Genomic DNA, 19,245 nt, shown 5'->3' with positions numbered 1-19,245 from the left:
CCAGTGCATCCAAGACCAGAATCTGGACTTAATTTTTAGGTCTCCTTGCAGTCTCTTACCACGGGAGCTGCTCCTTGTTACATATCCCTGCAGTAAGGCAGGAGGGTGCCAGTATCCTACTACTGGTCTCTGGGTACATTTAATTTATTTTCTAAGCCCTTCTTCCCCTGCAGCCAGGGGGAAGCAACAGGCACTGGCTGGCTCCACGTGATGCTGCAGAGCAGCCCTGACTCCTGGCTCCCACTTTTCTCACTTGCCTCCATCAGGGCAATTCCAGTCAGTGTGTGAAGCCCTCCCAGGCAATCCCCAGCAGCGCCCTGCGAGCAGCAGGGCTGAACAGCCTGACAGCCTCTGTGGGGCAGCGTGGGGCCGGCCTGCCCCCTGCTGCAGCTCAACCACATTCAAGGAAATCCTCTCTCTATTTAGAAACTTGATTCAATCCAATCAGGTTTTACCTTTTCTGCTTGGCTGAGCTCGTCCTTATTCCTGAGCTTATCCCTGTGCTTGGAATCTGGGTCAATGCTTTCATCTTCTAAAAACTGCATGTTCATATTCAAAAGCCAAGCAGCAGTGCGGTCCAGGGCACTGGGGTTCACAGGAGAAGGGGCCTACAATGAAACATACAACCATAACAAAAGAAAAACCTGTAACAGAAAGGTCATGAAGCCAGAGAGAGCAGTTCCTTCCAAGCCCTCTCCCACGCTGCTCCAACAGCAAAGAACAGATTTGAGCTACTAGGGGGGCAGGAATACCTCCTGGTGTGCACCTCCCATTATTATGCATCAGAAACATTTGACAGGTTGAATTCTTCCCTCTGCCATCCCTATGGAACAGGCAAAAAAAGGTGCGTGGCAGTGGAACCCTGCTGAAGCGAACAGGCCCAGGTTACTGCAGCAGCTGTCAGCTCTGCAAGCAGAGTCTTCACTCAGCTTTTCAGTCTCTGCTTCACTGCACTGTGTTCTTGCTTGCCACAGAGCCTTTGCACAGATAAAACCACATCTTCAAAAATACACCTTGAAAAGTAACAGTTTCTTCTTGGGTGAGGCTCTGTACTGAAGAGGCCCAACTTTCCGAGCTCTCCCTGGAGCTCACAGGGCCAGCGGGCCCAGGGTGCAGCACTGCTCTTGGCAGGCACTGGGGCTGAGGGCAGGACTGCGAGCTCAGCACCTTCCAGCTGCATTAACAACTTGAGGAAGCGAAGCTGCAGTTATTTCCCCTCCATCCTGGCTCGTTATAAACAGCAGTAATTATCCATTTGGATGAACACAAGGGATCTGGATGACCTGTTCAAATTAACAAGGCAAAGAGATTGGGAAATTTCTCCTCCATTCAAAGCACCGGTGCTGGAAGCTTTCCTGTGCCATCCTTCAGCTTTGTCTTCATTTCCACAACTTTCAGAAGCTCAGGCACAGCTCATGGAGCACTGAGGGCTGAGCGCAGGAGAGCTGCCCTCCTCAGTGATGGAAAGGCCCTGGGTCCAATGCTCTCCACTAACAGAGCCACTGCCCACCAGCCCTTCTGCCTCCTCCTCCTTCTCTCTGAAGATGTGGGAAAGCACAGCCTGCTCCTGTCTGGCATGGGTTTGATGGCAGCCCAGGTGAACTCAGGAGGTGGAGGAGGTACTGCTGAAAGCAATCCTCCTCAAATGGCCACCATGTGGGAGCTCTCGGTTCTTGAGCAGCAGATTTATGATTCACAGCCAACAGACAGGTGAACTACGTGATTAAGGCTGGGAGGGGCATTTTGGGGACTTCAGCTCTTGAGAGGGCAGTGAGGGCAGAGGAAAGCTCTGGAGCACCAACCAGGCGGCCAAGGTCACCCGGTGTCCCCAGCACTGTTCTGGGAGGAATCGCCCCAGCGGGTGGCTGTGGTACAGCTGTGCTCTCTGCACCTAACAAGTATCGATCCATATTACATGAATGCTGCAACATGGCATGCCTGCTAATGTCAGTGATTAAGAGTCAATACAGTGTGCACAGAACAGCTCTGGATCGGGCTGAAACCACCTGCAATGAGCAGCACTGCCAACGGCCTCCACCTCTGCTGCTGAAATGGAACCTGTGCTGAGGAGCAGGCAGCTCTGGCCTTGTATTACTCTCTGGGCTTGTATTACTTATTACTGTTACAACTCTCCCTTTAGCCACTGAGAGGCCCTCCTGTGTTAATTTTTTTTAACAGGGTTATATCTGAAATGTAAGATGAAAAGCAATTTACCCATGCCAGGAAAGCCAGAGGGCCCTGCGACCTACTGTGTCCATCTTAGCACCTTGCACAGCCAGATCTCTGCAAAGCAGATGTGCTCCAGGACCTGAGTGCTGCCAGGCTCTGCACAGAAGGGACTTTGCTCTTGATAGGAAAACACCTCTTCCTTCCTGCTCTCCCCACGTGCACAGGAGGACCCTCACAGGGGAGGGTCTAATGGAGCAAACTGGAATGTCCATGGACACCATGGCTCCAGGAGAACAGGAGCAGCAGTACAGAGCTTTGTAGATACAAGAAGAGATGAGGGCCTGGTCCGAGTCTGTGAGATGGTGCTGGGTTGGCTATGGCATGGGATGAGAGCCTGCGCATGGAGAGGCAAAGCAGTGACAAGGCGGCAGCGCAGGACAGAGGCGGCTCTGCCACCTACCGCCCCGCATCCAGCACCTCCAACGTGCTGCATGACAAAGGAACGGAGGACGAGCATTCCTTTGTGTCCCATTCCTCAGAGGGCCTCTGGCTCAGGCCAGGCTGGGTGCAGAACCGCGCTACAATCACCATGCCGCCACAAAGCTCCACAAAGCCTGCTCCCACTGCAGCATCCCCCCGCCCGATTTCTCCTCCAAGCCCGTGGCCAAGTCCCCTCCCAGCCCCCAGCCGCTTCAGCCCCCCACTCACCTGTTTGTGCATGGTGCGCTGCTTCATCTCGGGGCTGTCGCCCTTGGAGGAGGAGGACTGCTGCCGGAGACGGGCCCCGCTGCCGGGCCAGTCGGGTGAGGAGGACATCATGCTGCCGCTGGAAGGCCGCTGGTACTGCACCGTGTTCAGCAGCGAGGGCGGCGTCCTGCCCCGGGTGACGGGCGGTGGTGGCGGCGGCGGTGGCTGGTCTATCCGCCGCTGCGGTCCCGCGCTGTTCTGCCTTGGCATGGTGGGCTGCCCACCCTTCTCTGAAAGCGAGAGCTGCCGCCGGGCCAGTTCCCCCGTCCGGCGGGTGAAGTCCTCGCTGGCGGCGGGGCCGGCGAAGCCGTGTTTGTTGGCCGTCAGCTCCTCGCTGTTGCTGTGGGAGCTGAGTGAGCTGTGGCACTCGGAGCCGGAATCGCCCAGGCCGCGGGGCGAGAGCGGCAGCCCGGCGGCCATCTGGTACACGGGGTTCTGGAAGGAGAGCGGGGCCAGCAGCTGGGGCCGGCCGGGCGCGCTCTCACCGCTCGGCGTGGTGGGCGTCTGGCCCACGCGGCGCACTGTGGCCATACCCGCCATGCTGCTCTGCTGAGTCCGAGTGGTCCACACGCCCTGCAACTGCCCCAGGGACGACTGACTGTCGTTGAGGGAGTCGGCAGCGCCGGGCGCGTTGGCCCCGCTGTCCAAGAGCCGATTGTCCTGCAAGTCCACCATGGACAAACTCTTGCTGCCATTTGACATCTGCACGTCGGGCTCATTGGCCTCTGAGTAACTGGAGCTTCGGGCAGGCGAGGGCTGGGCCCCAGCAGACCTTGTGACAAAAAACAAGTCCTTGTTTTCGGGGGTTGGAGATGGTAACCGTGTGAAATCTATCAGACTGCGGGGAAGTCAGTGCGCGAGGAAGAGGAGAGGAAAACAAAACAAAACAAAGAAGAGTTGTGAATGCCACACAGGAGCAGGAAAACATTATCACTCAGAAGCATTTGGTGTGGCACAGCTGCATGGGACGCAGGCACAGCCCGCCCTGCGGGGACAGTGCACAGGAGTGGGGATGTGGGAGCAGAGGGGCCCTGGGCACGGAGCTCTGTGCCACGCAGGAGTTTATAGGCTCACAGCACACTGCTTGCAGCCTCTGCTTCACCATCCACACTCTGCTCAGCGTGCCGACAGCGCACCAGCTTCCAGCTGGCCGTGCCCTCAGCACTCCTGCCTGCCCTGTGCCCAGGCACTAAGCTGCCTCATATTGGCACGGCACCCTGCAGACCAGATCCACACTGCGCATCCGAGGGTCAGACACAGGGCGGTAACTGCAGAGCTAAATCCTAGCAACTGAAAGTTATCCACCCATTGCTCCTGCTGTAGCAGATAAATTCAGGCAATATTGATTTCTTGCAGACAGGAAGAAAGAGCTTTGCAGTAGCTCAATGTGAATATACCACTGATCAAAGGTGATGCACTGTAAGCAAGTATTTGGGTGATGGCATACTAGTAGAGATCCTCCATAGCATTAAATAATTGTACCTCAAGCTGGGAAGCATTAGAGATGAAAGCTCTGATTACAGCAAGTCCAGCTCCATTGCTGTCTTTCATTCCTAATTAAACTGTTAAGAGTTATGCAGGTTCCACTTACAAACTATTTTATTAGCAGTGTCTTTCAATTTATGTGGGCTCTATTTCATTTTCCACAAACAGAAACATTTTTAGTCTGCAACACAGTCATCTTTCCCATGATTGATTTTTCTTACATAATGAGGCCTAAAAGTGTGTTTGGTGACTGTGTCTGTGAATCACTGCTCGTTAAAAACACCCATTTATTATACAAGCAGGATGGAGCAGACTGAAACTGATGGTTAGGCCTCTGCAGCTTGCCCGCTGGTAGTGGAATGCCCAGATTTGGACCACACTGAATTCAGCACATATCCAATGTCTTACAAAGATGGATAAATCCTGCATATGCAGACACCTTATGAACGTTCATTGTTTTGAGGTAAGTAGCCTCAATGCTGTCAAAGGACGGATGTGTTGCTTCTGCAGCTGAGTGTCAAGAGTGGAGCCCAGAACCAAGTGTTTGATTTCCCACACCACATCCTCAGTTCTGGCTCAGGATGGACCTGCTGACTTGCACTATTGCCCACTGCTATGCCTAGATTCAGAGCTGAACTACACCCAGTATCAGTTTTGCAATTGGAAAGCTTTGCCAATGAATCAGGAAAATCCACACTACACCTTGTCCTGCCTGAGCCCACAAGCGCTCAGGTTCTGGTAACAGGTAAACACTCAGTATTTCCCTGGTCTGTGGCCAGGCCACCTCTTTTGCTCTTACCCAGATAAGTCATTCTCTATCACCATTTTCTGCAGCCCTGCAGAGATGCTGTTCCCAGCACTGGGTGTGGATGCAGTGTGATCAGCTGTGACTGAGACCTGCACGCAGGCCGGGTTACTGAGCGCCGAGTTGACGTCCCTCAGGATCCGCGGCAGAGGGCCAAGTTTTGTTGCAGTGCTCTGGAGAGACAAGAGCAGAGTTACTACCAACGTCGTGGGTTGTGCAAGAAAACTTCAGGTTCTGCCAATTGCTGGGCAGCCTCTTTCAGGGAACTTAGCAACATTCATTTTCTCCAACATTTAACTCCAGTGCCAAGGCTACAACCTATCCCAGAACACACAGCTTCAGAAGTTATTTGCAGCTGTGGGGCAGAAGGAAGCTAGCACACTTCAGATGGTTCATACGAAGATGACACCTGCGGCCAAGCCTGGTTCAGGTCACTGTACAGAATTCCTTTTAATATAAAAGGAATGTGCTGGGACAAACAAGGCAGCCTGGTGTTCAGCAGCTCTGCCTTCACATCTCAACATCCTCACCCCTCAGTGATGAAAAGCAAAGGCAGAAGGCAGTACTCGCCAGCCTTAAAGAAAGCCACAAAGGATAATCTCCAGCAGCACAGGTGGAACAAGAGCCAGTAGGAGCTGTGCTGTGCTCCCACACCATGATGGGGTGGTTACTGGCTGGACAAAGGGCAGGTGCATGCTGCAGGGCAGCCCGTGTGCCCAGCACTGGCTGAAGTCTGTCCCTGCAGCCCCCCTACCTGCTCCAGCTGAGAAATGACTTCCCAGAGCAGCGAGTGCAAAGTGGACAGTTCCCGGCCCAGGTCAATGTAGCCTTCAAAGCCAGCTGTGTTTGAGATGGTTTCTGGATTGGAAATCTCCAGTAGGAATCTCTGCATGTTGGTCCACTCATGCTCCAGAAACTGATTCATAAAAGACATATATTCCTCTTTGCTGCCAAACCTGTCGAGACAGCAAAACAAGTCTCAGCTAAATCCTGTAAACAGAGGTGCAGTGAGCAGAATGAGCAGCTATATATGCAGTGTCTTCTGGCATCTGAACGCGTGCAAAGTCTTTGGGATTACCAGGCTGCTAACAAGCAGCTGGTACCAAACAAGGAACCCAAATGCCAGCCTAACCCAGCTAACCCCTCATCAGTGCAGGATCTCAGCAACAGAAATGAAGGTGAAAGCCATAGAAAAAAGAAGAAATTATAACACCAAGCCCAACCAACTGACTGGAGCACAGCAAGTGATGGCTGCAGGAGTCCCATGTTCTTCCCCAGCAATTCTGCAAGGAGAGGCCTGGTCACGTGCAGTCTGCAGGACAGCTTGATCACTTTGGTTTGACTAATGTCAGCTTAGTGAAAGAGTCTTTCCTGTAAAATGCTGAAAATCTGAAAACCCTTCAGGTTAGGGATTGGTCAGGAATATGAATTCCTGTCATCTGGTGTAACACACTCGCATGTCTCCCTCCTGTGTGTGCACGCATGTGCATTCCTGGCTGCGAGTGTGTATGCTAAGCTAGCTTCTAAATCTAAGAAGCTTTAGACAGAGACTGTCCATTCATGTTTCAGAAAGCTCATCATTTCGTTATCAGAGCTCAGGATAAGTAGCTCAGAGCTGCAGCCAGAGGAAAGATGTTCAGAAATCTCTTGCTTTGTTTCCATCAAACCTATGGGCTTATTTAGAAACTGGTAGTGTGTCCCCATTAGCTTCTCTTGCCATCCCAGTTCAAACAATTGCACTGTAAGAGCTCCTTGGAGGCACTGAGCTGCACACACCGTTTGGGTGCTGGTCCTGCTGGTGCCTGTGGTGGGAAGCAAAGCAGATGCCATCAGCTTCCCCCAGCACAGCCATCATGGGACAGATTTCCTGGCTTTGCCTGGGTGTTCTGCTCTGTGGTCACAGTAGTCTGCTTTCCTACTCATAAAACGCATGGCTGTTTTGGAAACTTAAATGATCTCCCTGACATAAAAGTGAGAATCCCAGAGAGACAGGGAGGAAAAAAACAACAGAAACCAAACAGGCCCTTTGCATTAGGAAAGGAGCAGCCAGCGTGGGATGCCTGCTGCAGAAGCTCTGCTTGCAGCCCTGGGGCTTCCTCCCCCTCCTCAGAACTCCTTCTTACTTGGCAAAGTTGGCCAGGTTCTGGGTGACCTTGGCAATGAGGGTCAAAGTGCGCGCAGTGCGGTCGTCCGGGTACTCCTGCAGGAGACTGAAGAGGGAAGGGGACATGATAGCTGGGCAGAGGAAGCGGAGGAACAGGGAGGCACTGATCAGTCGCTCGCTGATGTCTGGGCGGCCACGGTTGCTGCACTCCTGTCTCCACGAGGCAAAAACTTCTTTGAGCTCCCTTGGGAAGACACTGAAATGACAAGAGGACGCACAGGGATGGTAAGTTCAAGGCCAGGGTGTTTGAACTGCTGCACAGTAATAAATAAACATGCTGTGCACCAGCCATTGGGTATGACAGCCAGACCCTTACACCCTGCTGACCCACAGCAGCACCTCCACCTATACCAGTCACAGGCTTCTGTATTTTCTTTTTTCCATCTTTTCTTTTTTTCTGCCCAGAGCATCCATTAGGATATTCAAACCACACAGGAAAAAGCCAAGCCAAAACCTCCAACAACCGGGAAGAGGGATGGGAAATCAAGCAGCTCATCATCACAAGTGTGTACCACCCTGGAGAGATGGGGCACTGCCCGTGAGCTGTGGGACACTGGGGGTGCACCAAGGTCACCGGTGCAGCTGGTGCTTGGAGGGAGGGCTGTGCAAATTGCACTGCTCCTGTTCAAACTCTTGGAGCAGATCCCACGGAGACAAGGGCAAAGCAGAGCCACGCTGCACTTAGTCCAGCCTTGCAACTGCATCGGCCTCGGCCAGGCTTCCCAGGACACCAGACCTCCCCCAGGCCAGCAGCCCTTATCGCCGCGATAAGCAGCTGCCTGCCCGCTCTCCTCCCAGCTCCCTGCTCCCACCTTATCCTGTTCCCAGCACAGGCTGTTTATGCAGCTGGATACTCCCACGCAGGAGCAGGCTGACAATGGGTCCCCAATGGCCCCCAGGCCTCCCGTATCAACCCTTTCCCCGGCTCCAGCGCCTGCCCTGGCCACAACCACCGTCTTTGTTTGAAACCCAGAGTCATTCACCTACAGAGCTGGATGGCATAAAAGCGGACCGAAGGAGGTCAGACTCCATTTTAGGTCACACATTTTCTTAACAAACAGCCATTTCAGAGGATGTTTTCCCAGTTCTGCTGCAGGGACTACGTGGGATGAGCGAAGCAATCTGAGCTGGCTCCCAGCAGCCACGTGCCCCACTCTGGGACTGACTGCCCTGCTACTGACCCCCACGTTTGTTGGAAAGAGAAAGCCACGTGTGCCGTGCTGCCAGAGATGCTGTCCTGCTCCCCTGGTGCAGAAGCCTGCCCAGCCACACTTGCTGTGCACACGGGGTGCACATCCTCATGCTTGAAGTTTTCTCCATCCTGACATGAGCACAACGCTCAGAAAACGCTGCCACTGTGTTTGGCTTCTGCTCCATACTGGATTCATGCTTTCTCCTGCACGAGCTTTTGCCCTGTGCTTTATAAGTAACACCAGCCAACGTCTTTGGCTGAAAAAGTTCTCTCTCTGTCTTGATTCGCACAATTGGACAAAGCCCTTTTACTTCACGGTATTTGCCCAGAAATAGGAGAATCCTTTAAGCAATTTAAGGCTTGAGTGATCAGGACAGGTTGTACAGTTACTGGAAAGTAAGCCCTTGGAAACGCATGCACCAGCAGCATGCAGCCCTAAGCACTGCTCACTGTCACGGGCTGCGAGATCATAAAAGTTTAATTGTGTAATGGCGTATGGAATTCAGTTAGCTGGCTTTATGTGACAAACGGGCCCGTAATTCATTACCCAAGTTTCCAGTAACGAGCTTCCACATGCTGAAATTCTGCTTACGCCGAAACTTTCCAGATGTCCAAATTATGTCATAATTATAACAATTTTCGGTTATTGTAAACCTCTTCCCTCTCTCTGACTCTCTGGCAGATGAGCACACACACTCCTGGCACTCTATTTAAAGCAAGACCGTTAGCTGTCAAGATCCCTTGGCCAACTCTGAATTCTCGATATCAGCCCAATTAATCCCCAAGAACTGCTGAGCACAAAGGAGCAGGAAGGGATCGCCCAGAGCTGCAGCTCAGCTGCTCCAGCCCTCGTTGGAGCAGTGGGACTGGAGGAACCAACCTTCCACACATTCCCGGCTTTCCCTACATCACTTTTCAGACCTATTTTTAGGCCAACCTTTTAGTGCTGCTTTGGGTATTTTTAGGAAGGCATTAATTTGAACAATTATTATCCGCCGGTGACTAAAAGCAGTGAACTCCTCTTGGGAGAGCAGGTAAGCACAATTCGTGAGTCAGAGTCATTAACTGGCTCAGTTAAGGTATGCACTACCTGCACAGAACTGTGCCCTTCTGCCTATTTGTGGTGGATGCAGGAAGTGTGAACAAGCCTCTTGCTGCTCGTTCTCTCCCTGAGCAACATCAGGAAAAGCAATTCCCTTCCTTCTGGGCTTGCAAGACAACACACTCTGTATCTAGGGGGATTACATACAGTGAGTTTTCAGACCTGAACACAACAGCTGGGATTGGGAAGAAAATGAGGAGTTCTGACTACCAAAGACTTCCTTCCTCCAAGACAATCCTTGGTTGATGTTTGGCAACAACAGCATTGCTACAAAGTACATCAATAACAACTAATCTCAGATTTTTAACCAGGAAGACTGCAAACGCTGCAGTAGGATAAACACGTTTGTTCTATTCAGCCAGGACGAAAACCTGTGGGTCTGCTAACAAGACACACAAAGAAACTATTTTTGTTCCTCTAAGTAAAGAGGGTCAGCACATTTCTCCCCCTCCCAGGCACCATCTGCAGCAGTCTCATGGGCTGCTGGTCCCCGCAGTCCCCAGCGCTGAGGGGCACAAACCAGCACCACCAGACACCACAGCACACCACTGCCTCACTCCAGTCAGGTTTGCATATTCAGGCCAGCTGTCCCTGAGGGCCAGGACATGGACGGGTTAACCCTGAGGAATGCAGGATGCTAAGCCAAACAGCAACAGAGCACTAACAGCAGTGTCCTTGCTCCAGAACTCTGCAACAGGAGTCTTCTGCCTCTACAAAAGCTCCCTGTGCTGCTGCAGCTTCCCTGCTGCACCAGGAGTGCCATAGATCCTGCCTGCTGCAGAAGGGTTCAAAACTTCAGTGGTTGCTCTGGGGAATCAGGCAGTCCATACTGACCCACCTGGCACATACAGGTTTGTGACATGGGTGGGAGACTCAGGACAAGCATTCCTGATATTTATTCCAGGCTTTTATATATGGTTGGTATCAAGCCCCTCTCTGAACTGGTCACACTGGCAAAGGCAGCTCTTACTCTTTGGCTCTACCACCCTGTCCTGCGTCTGTGCTGCAGTGACCCTTCACCACCTGCTGAAATGCGATGGGCTCTCGGCCCTGAAGGCAGTGTGGAACTGCATCCCCAAACTAAACAAGCTCAGCAGAAAATCTGTCCTTGAAAGAGTCTTCTTCTGTGCACAGCAGTCCTCCCATTCCCATGCCAGGCACACAGGAGCTCAACAAGGCACTGCACATCTTTGCAGGTGCACCTACCACTGCCTGTGCCACCCCTGCTCAGCCCAGTCCCCCTGACAGTCTCACACAGAAGCCCCCCAGCTACCCTTTGGGTTGGCAAGGCCGTGCCAGGCAGACATGGCCAGAGCCCGACACCATACTGCTCCTCTATGGCAGTTCGTGGAGGGGAGTGATGCCCGCAGGGTACTGACCAGTAGGAGTTGATGATTTTGCAGAAGGCCAGCTCGCAGCACATCTTCAGGTTGCTCTGATGTTCAGGGAGGTCTGAGGATGAACACTTACTGGGATCCACCTCGCAGTTTTCATCTGATTCATAGAGAGCCTTGATAAATTCCCCTGTAAAATAGACAGTGATGGGTTTTGGAGATGCAGCCTTCAAGCAAGCCCCAGTGCTGTCACGCAGGCTGGACCCTGGAGAGCAGGGCCATTCCCTGCCCCCAGCTGGCAGTGCCAACCTGCTTACCCCCAGGTGCTGCCCTGGAGCTGCTCTGCTGGCAGATCTCTTTCCCCTGCCTGCCCCAAACCCCCAGCCGCCCCATTGCAGCCACACTCCCCAGGGCTATCTCCAGGAAGCATGTGGCAGGTTCTGTCATCATCTGTATGATGTCCTGCTGCCGTGGGCTGCGCCTGCTACAGTCCCCTGGTGCTGACAAGCCAGTGTGATTCACAGAAGAAATGGATAATTAAAGGAAAGAAACAATTTACTTGGTTTATTTTGAGCTGAACATCACACCAAATCGAATTACAGCATTTCTGTGAGCTTCCTTGCATTCCTGCCTGCCCGTTCCTAACCAGAGGTGCCCCAGGCTCAAACCAAACCAGACTGTGGGCAGTCCTGGTGCTGCAGGTCCAGCTGTGTGCCCCTGGACCCATGGCAGGGGGGTGGCACAGTGGGGCTGCAGCAGGACCCAGAGCAGTGCCAGGCCCTGCAGCCAGGGGATCCTGGGCTTCATGTGGCACTACAGGACTGGCTGTGCTCGGTGCTTTGGTTCCCCTCTCACTCCTGTTGGTCATCTCCCAATTCTTGACCTGTCTGGGATTTTCCCACCTTTGTGCCTTCTGCTCCCTCTCATCTGCACTCTTCCCTTTCCTCAGCTCAAACAGATATTTAGTACCAGAGGGCCCATCTGGTGTATTTTCAGCTCTGCTGGGAGCTGCAGAGCTTCTCTGCCTGCCTGCCAGCAATGCCTGCTGTTATGATCCGGCCCTATTACCAGCTTGTGCCTCGTGGTTTGAAGGAAAGCACCACACTGCACTGAGCTCCCTCTGACATACAGATTAATCATTTCCCTGATAAAAGGTCCATGCAGAACCCATGCCTGAACACCATGCAGGAACTGCAGGCTGCTCCTGCATCAGGCAGCAACATCAGTCTTGACAGGGGACCATTACAAAAGTTGCTGCCTTGATTAATCACCTGGTTTTTCAGAAATTTTTTGAGGTAAACTACTTACAGACCTCAACCAGAACAGATTACAAGACAGGAATAATGAAGATTTCTTCTCCTCTTCTGGTGGGCTCCCTGCTGGTCTGCATTTGCTCCCCTTCCTCAACTTCATCAGTACATTATTATCTTCATGAAGTATTTATGCTTTTGTGGTCCTTGCTAGAATTACACAAATTCACTAGCAGGAAGCTAACATGCTGAAAGACTCAGCTCTGCAGAAATGTTGCTCGCCCCTCTGCAAGGATGTGCCCAAACCCCACTGCCTTTGCTCGCACAGAGCAGCCCCCAGCCCACGCTGTGCCGCCTGCACGCAGCAGCGCTGCTCTTCCTTCCTGACCTGCCCAACAGCGGAACCTCTAATTATTTTCATTTGCATCAGGAGAAATATCTTTGGAGCCACGAGCATAGCCAGCCCTTTCAAAAACCACCAGGAGGGTTCCCGGTGCTGTGAGGGAGGCAGCTCTCATCACTGTAATTTGGGAGATTTCATCTGACTCACAAGCGCTGCAAATAACCGGGGGGAGCATCTCCGGCCGGGGGTGTGCAATCAGGGAAGGATTCAGTCAGCCTCCGTGACACTGCCACTGCTGACACAGAAGGCTTGGCAGGCCGTGCCTGCAAATACCATTTTGCTGTTTCCTGTGGAAGCAGACGAAGCGCCAGCTGAGCGCCCACCTTCACCTGGGGCTGTGCTGCCCTGCTGCGGGCTGCACCTCGGGCAGGCAGCATGCGGCCTTCAGGCTTCTCCAGAACAGCTGGAGGTCACCTGCTGGGGGAACACCACCACCTCGAGGGCCATCAGGGCTTGGCCTGCACTCAGCACTGCGCAGAGCAGCCGACCCTTGGTACGTACCTAAGGCATCTTGCAAGTATTTCTGTCCCACCAACTTCAGGTATTCCTCGATTGCTTTGGTGGCCAGTGTGTTCTCCCTGAAAATGAGATGCTCATTCTCACCACAGCGATCAACTTCAGACATCATCAGGTCAGTCAAGAAATCCTGGAAAGCAAAGCCCATGGTGGGTCACCAGGTACAACACACTCCGTGCAGCTCTCCCAGCACACAGGGAGCGGAGCGCCGCAGTGTCCCTGTGCACACAGTGCTGCTCCTGCTCCCCACAGAGACAAGAGCAGAAAACAGTCTCTGCACAGTGACAGCATCTGCACCCCCAAAGCGATCCACTCCAGGCCTGCACCACATTTACCCCTCCATCAGTTTCAGCTTTCTGATGGGTCCCATCTTGGCCTCGTGTTTTGTGGATGAAGTACTTTTCCCACTGTTCAACGTGGCTGTGTTCGTACCAAACTGCAGTGGCTGCAAATTAGGGACATAACCTGGGTGTCGTGAACTGTGCCCCACAGTTAATGGCCGAGAATCAGGCCTGCAATATGCACCAGGGTTACCCAACGTCCTATTTCCCAGTACCCATGAAAATAAACAGCACTGTTACAGCACGCATTGCGGGCGCTTTGCTGGGCTGACTTGCACAGAACCAAATACCACACAATTTCATAATCCTCTGTGCTGCACAGCGATGGAAGGGGTGAGCAAAGCAGTGTGCACACTGACAGCTGCCCTGTGCACGGCTCTGAGCTCCTGAATTGCAAACACCAATAGAAAGCCAGCATCTGAGACCGAGCTCTACGTCTCCCTCAGCAACAGCATCAGTGATCAGAGTGTCACGTAACTCCCAGTGCATTCTCCTGAAAATCCACTGTGTGGTGTAATGTTTAGTGTGGTGTAGCTAGCACTAATGCAGGAGAAATGCCACGCAGGTTTTAATGCTAACACACATTCAGCTCCCATTCTCTACACTGCTCGTGAGAAAATCCTCCCACCTATGCTACTCACCTGGATGCACAGCAGGCCGGGCTGCCAGCACCCCTCATCCTGCGTGGAAACCAAGTCCCTGTGCAGGAGGCAGGAATGCTGACCTGCAGCTTCACTTCTGTAGCCAAGAGCACCTTTTCCAAACCACGTTACTCTAACACCAAACAACTTGCTCAGGAATAACCTTTCAATGAGAAATTCTCCTTCACGCAGCAGGAGCACACAAGATGTACATAGCTCATTTCTGGGCACGGGCAGCAGGCACTCCTGGAGGTGCTGTGTTGAGCTGCAGCTCCTGCACACTGCAAGTCTAACCAGGTTCAGAAAGCAGCTCCAGCCCAACACATGGCAGCACATTCTGCTCACCTTCCAACCTCTGCTGAACCCCAGGTGTGACCTGGAATCCTCAGGCTCACGCTGGGACGCACTGCTGGTCCATTCCAAGGCCAAACCACAGCACCTACACAGCCCTTCATTACTGCGCTGCTGCCCCAGGTGAAGCCAAACCCAGGCTGCAGGCAGAGGCACGAATCCCTCCACGATTTTCTGCCATTTTGCCCCTTTTATCAGCCAAGCCCAAATGAAACTTTAAACTCCTGCTCAAATCCCTCTAGCCGCTATCTGGGTACCTCCATCACCTTTATCTCCCTGGTTCTCTCCCAGGATGCGTTTCAATTCCAAGCCACAGCTCCAGCTGACACAAGGTGCTGATTCTTAATTAGCAGCCGCTGACCTTGGCTTTGCTTGATTCTCTTTCCTGTCACTTTCCCAACATGCTAATTATCTCAGGAGCACTGAGTTTTACTGCTCCTCCTCGACCAGGTTTGCTTTCTCCTCCTCCAGTCAGCTGAGGACCCGTGCTGCCTCCCTCTGAGCGCAGGGCTGCAGAGCTGTGGCAGGACGTGGGGACGCAGTGCCAGCTCCCACACAGAACCCAGCTGCCTGCCAGAGCTGCAGAGACCCGGGCAGCAGGTTCCAGCCAGCAGCATGCGAATTTTGATGATTTCAGCTAACAGGCAGAATTCACTAGAATTAAAAATGAGTCATACGTGACTCGAGACAAAGCCAGGAAATATCCCTTCAAAACGTCTGTGGCAGTCACTGTCCCATACGGAGCACCAGCAGCAGCTCAGCAGGTGAGAGAACAGCCCTGCTGCCCTGGGAGCAGCCAGGAAAACTGCCGGCAGCCCAAGGAGCTCCATTACAGCACAGCAGCCACGGCTGGAGCACGGTGTGCTGGGACAGCCCTGCCACCATCAGCAGACAGGCCGTGCCACAAGGCAGGGCTTCTCAGCAGCCCAGCAGCTCCCTGGTGACACGGAGCCAAGCCAGCCAGCCCTGAGCCGTGCTGCAGAGCCAGGCACTCCAGGAAGGAGCACTGATTGTGGCTCAGCCCTCTGCACCAAGGAGCCACATCAGCTCCAGATCACACATCTGCCATCTCTGCCTCAAGAACGCCAGCAGCCAACACTCGGAAGACACAAATGGAATGCAAATACTTGTTGGATCCTTCTGGGGGCTTCACTCACCCACATACAAGTCTCCAAATAAAATGCAATAACTAAAGCCAATAAACTCCCTGTTTGTGAGCAGCAGAGATCAGTGGGGGGTTGTTTTTAGTTAGGGCCCCTGACAACGGAAGAAAATTAGATGCTTTATTTCATTACATCAGAGTTGAGAGGGGAAGGGAAAGGCCTACAGTAAAAATTAAGGGCTGTGGCAGTGCTCTTCAGGCTCGCTCCTGCTATTATTGTAAGGATATTTGTCCCAATTGGACATTGCTGAACCTGTGCAACCTCAGTCACCACACATATGCTGATAAGGAGGAACAACTCATAAATAAACAAATTAAGAGCATGACAGAGCAAGACAGCACTGGTTTCCAGCACTCCTCCAAGTAGGAGCTACTGCAGCATGAGCTGCTGCAAGGCTGCTCCTGCACGGCCCCAGCAGCCCCACATTGACACAGCTGAAGGTGAGCCTGGGGCAGGGAAACAGCAGCTGGGAACAGGGGCTGCTCAGGAGAGGGCCTTGAAGGGGAAAGGCTCCTTGCAAAGTGAAATCCACTGAGTGTGAAATTGACACCTGCTCAAGAAACAATCCTACACTGTGGTGCCAATAGGGCCAAGCAATTGGGCTAATTGCATCACTCAAGCACACAAAAGCCAGGAGAAGCAGCTCCTTCACAAGACAGAGCTGCAGAAGGAAGCCAGCTTTGTCACCACCCAGTCCAGGCCCTGCCTGCAACCCCACACCTGTCCGGGTTCGACAGCACCACAGGGGCAGCATCAGGAACCCTGCAGAGGAGCTCAGGGTGCCAGGAAAGGTCCTGCAGCACCAGTCCTGCAAGGACAGGCATGGGAGAGCAGAGAGGGGCTGTCGGTGCTGAGCGAGCTGCTCTGTTACTCAGCGCCCAACGGGTGGATTGGTGGCGAGGTCTGGGGGTTCTCCACATAGCAAGGCTCGTTAATAGGATTGCCTTCACCTTAAGAGGATTGAATTGATAGAGGTAATGAGATTAGTGCTCATTTCAGAAAGCAGCCCAGAGTCCAGCAGGGCTTTTATGCAGCAGTGAAGAAGGAAGCCCTGGGAGGAGGTCAGGCAGGAGGCGTGGAGCTGCACATCACAGCCCAGCTTCAACCCTTCGCTGACACGCGGTCTGCAAGGAGCCATTCTAGAAAACACCCGTGGTGCTCCTTCTGCTCAGCACAGGAGCTCGTGCTCCAGCACTTCTGCTGTTACTCATTTTCCTTGGGAAACAGAGGGGAAATGGCACCACAAGGGTTAACACACAGGCAGCTATGGCCATGATGTTCTCACGGCAATAAGGAAACCCAACTGCAGGACATGCCATCAGCGTGAGAGCAGAGCAAGCACCACCTCCCTGAGCTGGCAGCAGCACAGCCCTGCTGCACAGCACACTCCTGCTCCCACACTGCACTCCCCTTCCAGCCTCCTGACCTGCCTGACTGCTGTGCCTGGGGGGAGGGCAAAGGGGAGCGGGCGTGCGCATAACACTGAATAAAAGCTTTATTAGCTTGATTATGGCTGCTGTCTAAAGCATTATGGGGGAGACTCCTTGCAAGGGAATGGTGCCAGCATCACCTATGGCTGCAGGTGTGCAGCAGCCTGGCTCCTAAGGCTGGGACACACAAGCACTGCTCCCCATCAGGCAGCCCCACATTCAGGCTGGGCAGGAGGCAGGGAGACTGCAGCAGCCTCACGTGGAGGAGCGAATGCATCTGCTTATGGAAAGCAAATCCTTGCGGCATAAACAAATAGGGACACATGTTTATTCTTCACTCCATTCACACCATAATAAATATTTATTTCAAGTGAGCAGCTGGTTAGTTAGAGCTTTGTCTGATGCTGGATTTCATCTACCAACCATTTGGACAAGGAAGTTTTTTTTTTTTATATATTTATGATTATTAACTGAGCTGCAAAAGCTGTGAGAGAGCCCTTAAACAGACCTAAGCGAGGGAAGCATTCTGCAGGTGCTGAGAGCCCCAGCCCTTCTCCCTCTGGGAAGGATGCAGCCTGCCTCTCTGTAACCACATCACACAGCCCACATCAGCCTGGGCTAATGGCAGGGCTCAGCACACCCAGCATTTTTAATTACCACGTTGTGTGTTTTGTCTGTGGGCTGAAAAACACATCAAAATAGTCAGGCATCTCGCCACACCCTTATAGGTAACACTGGTGCCTGTGATGACGGGAGGATGGCAGTACCCAACACATGGAGGATGCAGGGCAGTGCCTCCTCTGGGCCGGGCAGCCCTCAGCCAGCCTGCCTGCCTGCACTGCCACCTGTATCAGAACGCTCTTCCCTTCTCCCCACCTTGGCAGCTGCTCTGGGCTTTCCAGCCATACCCTGATGCACTCCGAGCCCTCATGCAGCTCTGCGGGGGTGAAGCTTTTCCCTTTCCCAAGCAGAGATCAAAGGAAGCACGGCCTCTGACTCCGGGGAGGACTCTCTGCTTTCATTTCCCATCTTTTAATCTACTGTGATAAAGAAAGGAAGCTCAGGCTGATGCAGTTATTTAAGGGAGAAGATGCAGTTGCAGCCCTTGCCCCCCTGCTGCCAACACCGTGCCTGCCTACAGCTCTGACCAGCCCCAGTAAAGGCTCCTGGCTGCAGCACAGCAGGCACTGACAGGAGCCGGGGGCTGTGCAGGGCTGCTCTGTCCACAGGGCTGCGGGGCAGCAGGCACTGCCATGCATGGATGCTCTGCCAGCCTGGGGGACCACTGTGCCTCAGCAAGGGACTGCACTGCACCTACAGTGCACAGCTACAGGAAAAACAGCACCTGAACACCGTGAAGGCAACCAGCTGCTAACACATCTCCATAGATAACCTGCCGGACACTTGTTTCTCACTCCAGCTGTAATTGCTGCGTTAATGTCACCTACAGCAGCCAAGAACCACAGAAAGCCCTTTATCAGTGAAATGAATTAGCAACTGCCCATCACCACATCTGTGCTCTTCAGCTCAGAGAGCTCTCTTCCTCACAGCCCCACACAGCCCAACACAGGGGCAGCAGAAACCCAGGCAGGGCTGAAGTCTGCTCAGGGACAGGAGCACCACGATACCAGCACAGCCCATCTGCTCTGGATGGGGCTCCATGCTGGGCACGTGGCCATGTCACACACACAGGGTGGGTGGGTGCTCTCCTCTCCCATTCATCTACTTTTTTTTCCCCTTGTCGCCAGCTTTTCCTTTTCTCTGCTTGTCCAACTCCTCCATGAAGGAGCCATCACCCGGTTCCCATGCTCCAGTAACTCCTGTTGCTTTGACAGCTCTCTCAACCCTGCGCTAATGCTGACGGCAGATGACAGGCAGAGAAAGCAGCAGCTCCATTTTAGGGGGCAATACATCACGTCTGTTTACTGTTTGCAGCGTCCCCCGTGCAGAGCCTCTGGGATCTCAAGCACTAGCACAGACACGAGCCTGAAACATCCCTGCTCTCTCCTGAGCCTCTCCAGCACTGGAGAGAGAAGGAAAAAGCAGCAGCAGTGACAACAGCTCTCAGATACGCATGCACACGGCTCACAGTGCCCAACATTGGGGTGACACTTGATGCCTTTTGCACCAGAGTTGTGCCAGCCACGCTCAG

At 53.2% G+C, this 19,245-nt stretch overlaps 1 protein-coding gene across 10 annotated transcripts in view; it reads right to left on the bottom strand.

Moving 5' to 3' along the window:
* LOC125702400 (DAB2 interacting protein) overlaps positions 1-19,245 on the bottom strand; it is a 152,011-nt gene that overhangs the window by 10,481 nt on the left and 122,285 nt on the right. For 9 of the 10 annotated variants that reach the window (XM_048965569.1, XM_048965568.1, XM_048965566.1 and 6 more), the window contains 7 exons: positions 13,153-13,297; positions 11,044-11,188; positions 7,330-7,566; positions 5,961-6,162; positions 5,201-5,379; positions 2,878-3,754; positions 456-608 (listed from right to left, as the gene is read on the bottom strand). In XM_048965569.1, coding sequence (XP_048821526.1) covers positions 456-608; positions 2,878-3,754; positions 5,201-5,379; positions 5,961-6,162; positions 7,330-7,566; positions 11,044-11,188; positions 13,153-13,297 — 1,938 coding nt within the window. The remainder of the gene's footprint in view (positions 1-455; positions 609-2,877; positions 3,755-5,200; positions 5,380-5,960; positions 6,163-7,329; positions 7,567-11,043; positions 11,189-13,152; positions 13,298-19,245) is intronic. The other variant, XM_048965567.1, reaches the window with a different exon arrangement.

The sequence above is a fragment of the Lagopus muta genome, chromosome 19 (genome assembly GCF_023343835.1).
Source record: "Lagopus muta isolate bLagMut1 chromosome 19, bLagMut1 primary, whole genome shotgun sequence".
Lineage (NCBI taxonomy): Eukaryota > Metazoa > Chordata > Aves > Galliformes > Phasianidae > Lagopus > Lagopus muta.
Note: the sequence above shows the minus strand (reverse complement) of the source record. Positions and strands in the feature narration are given on the sequence as shown.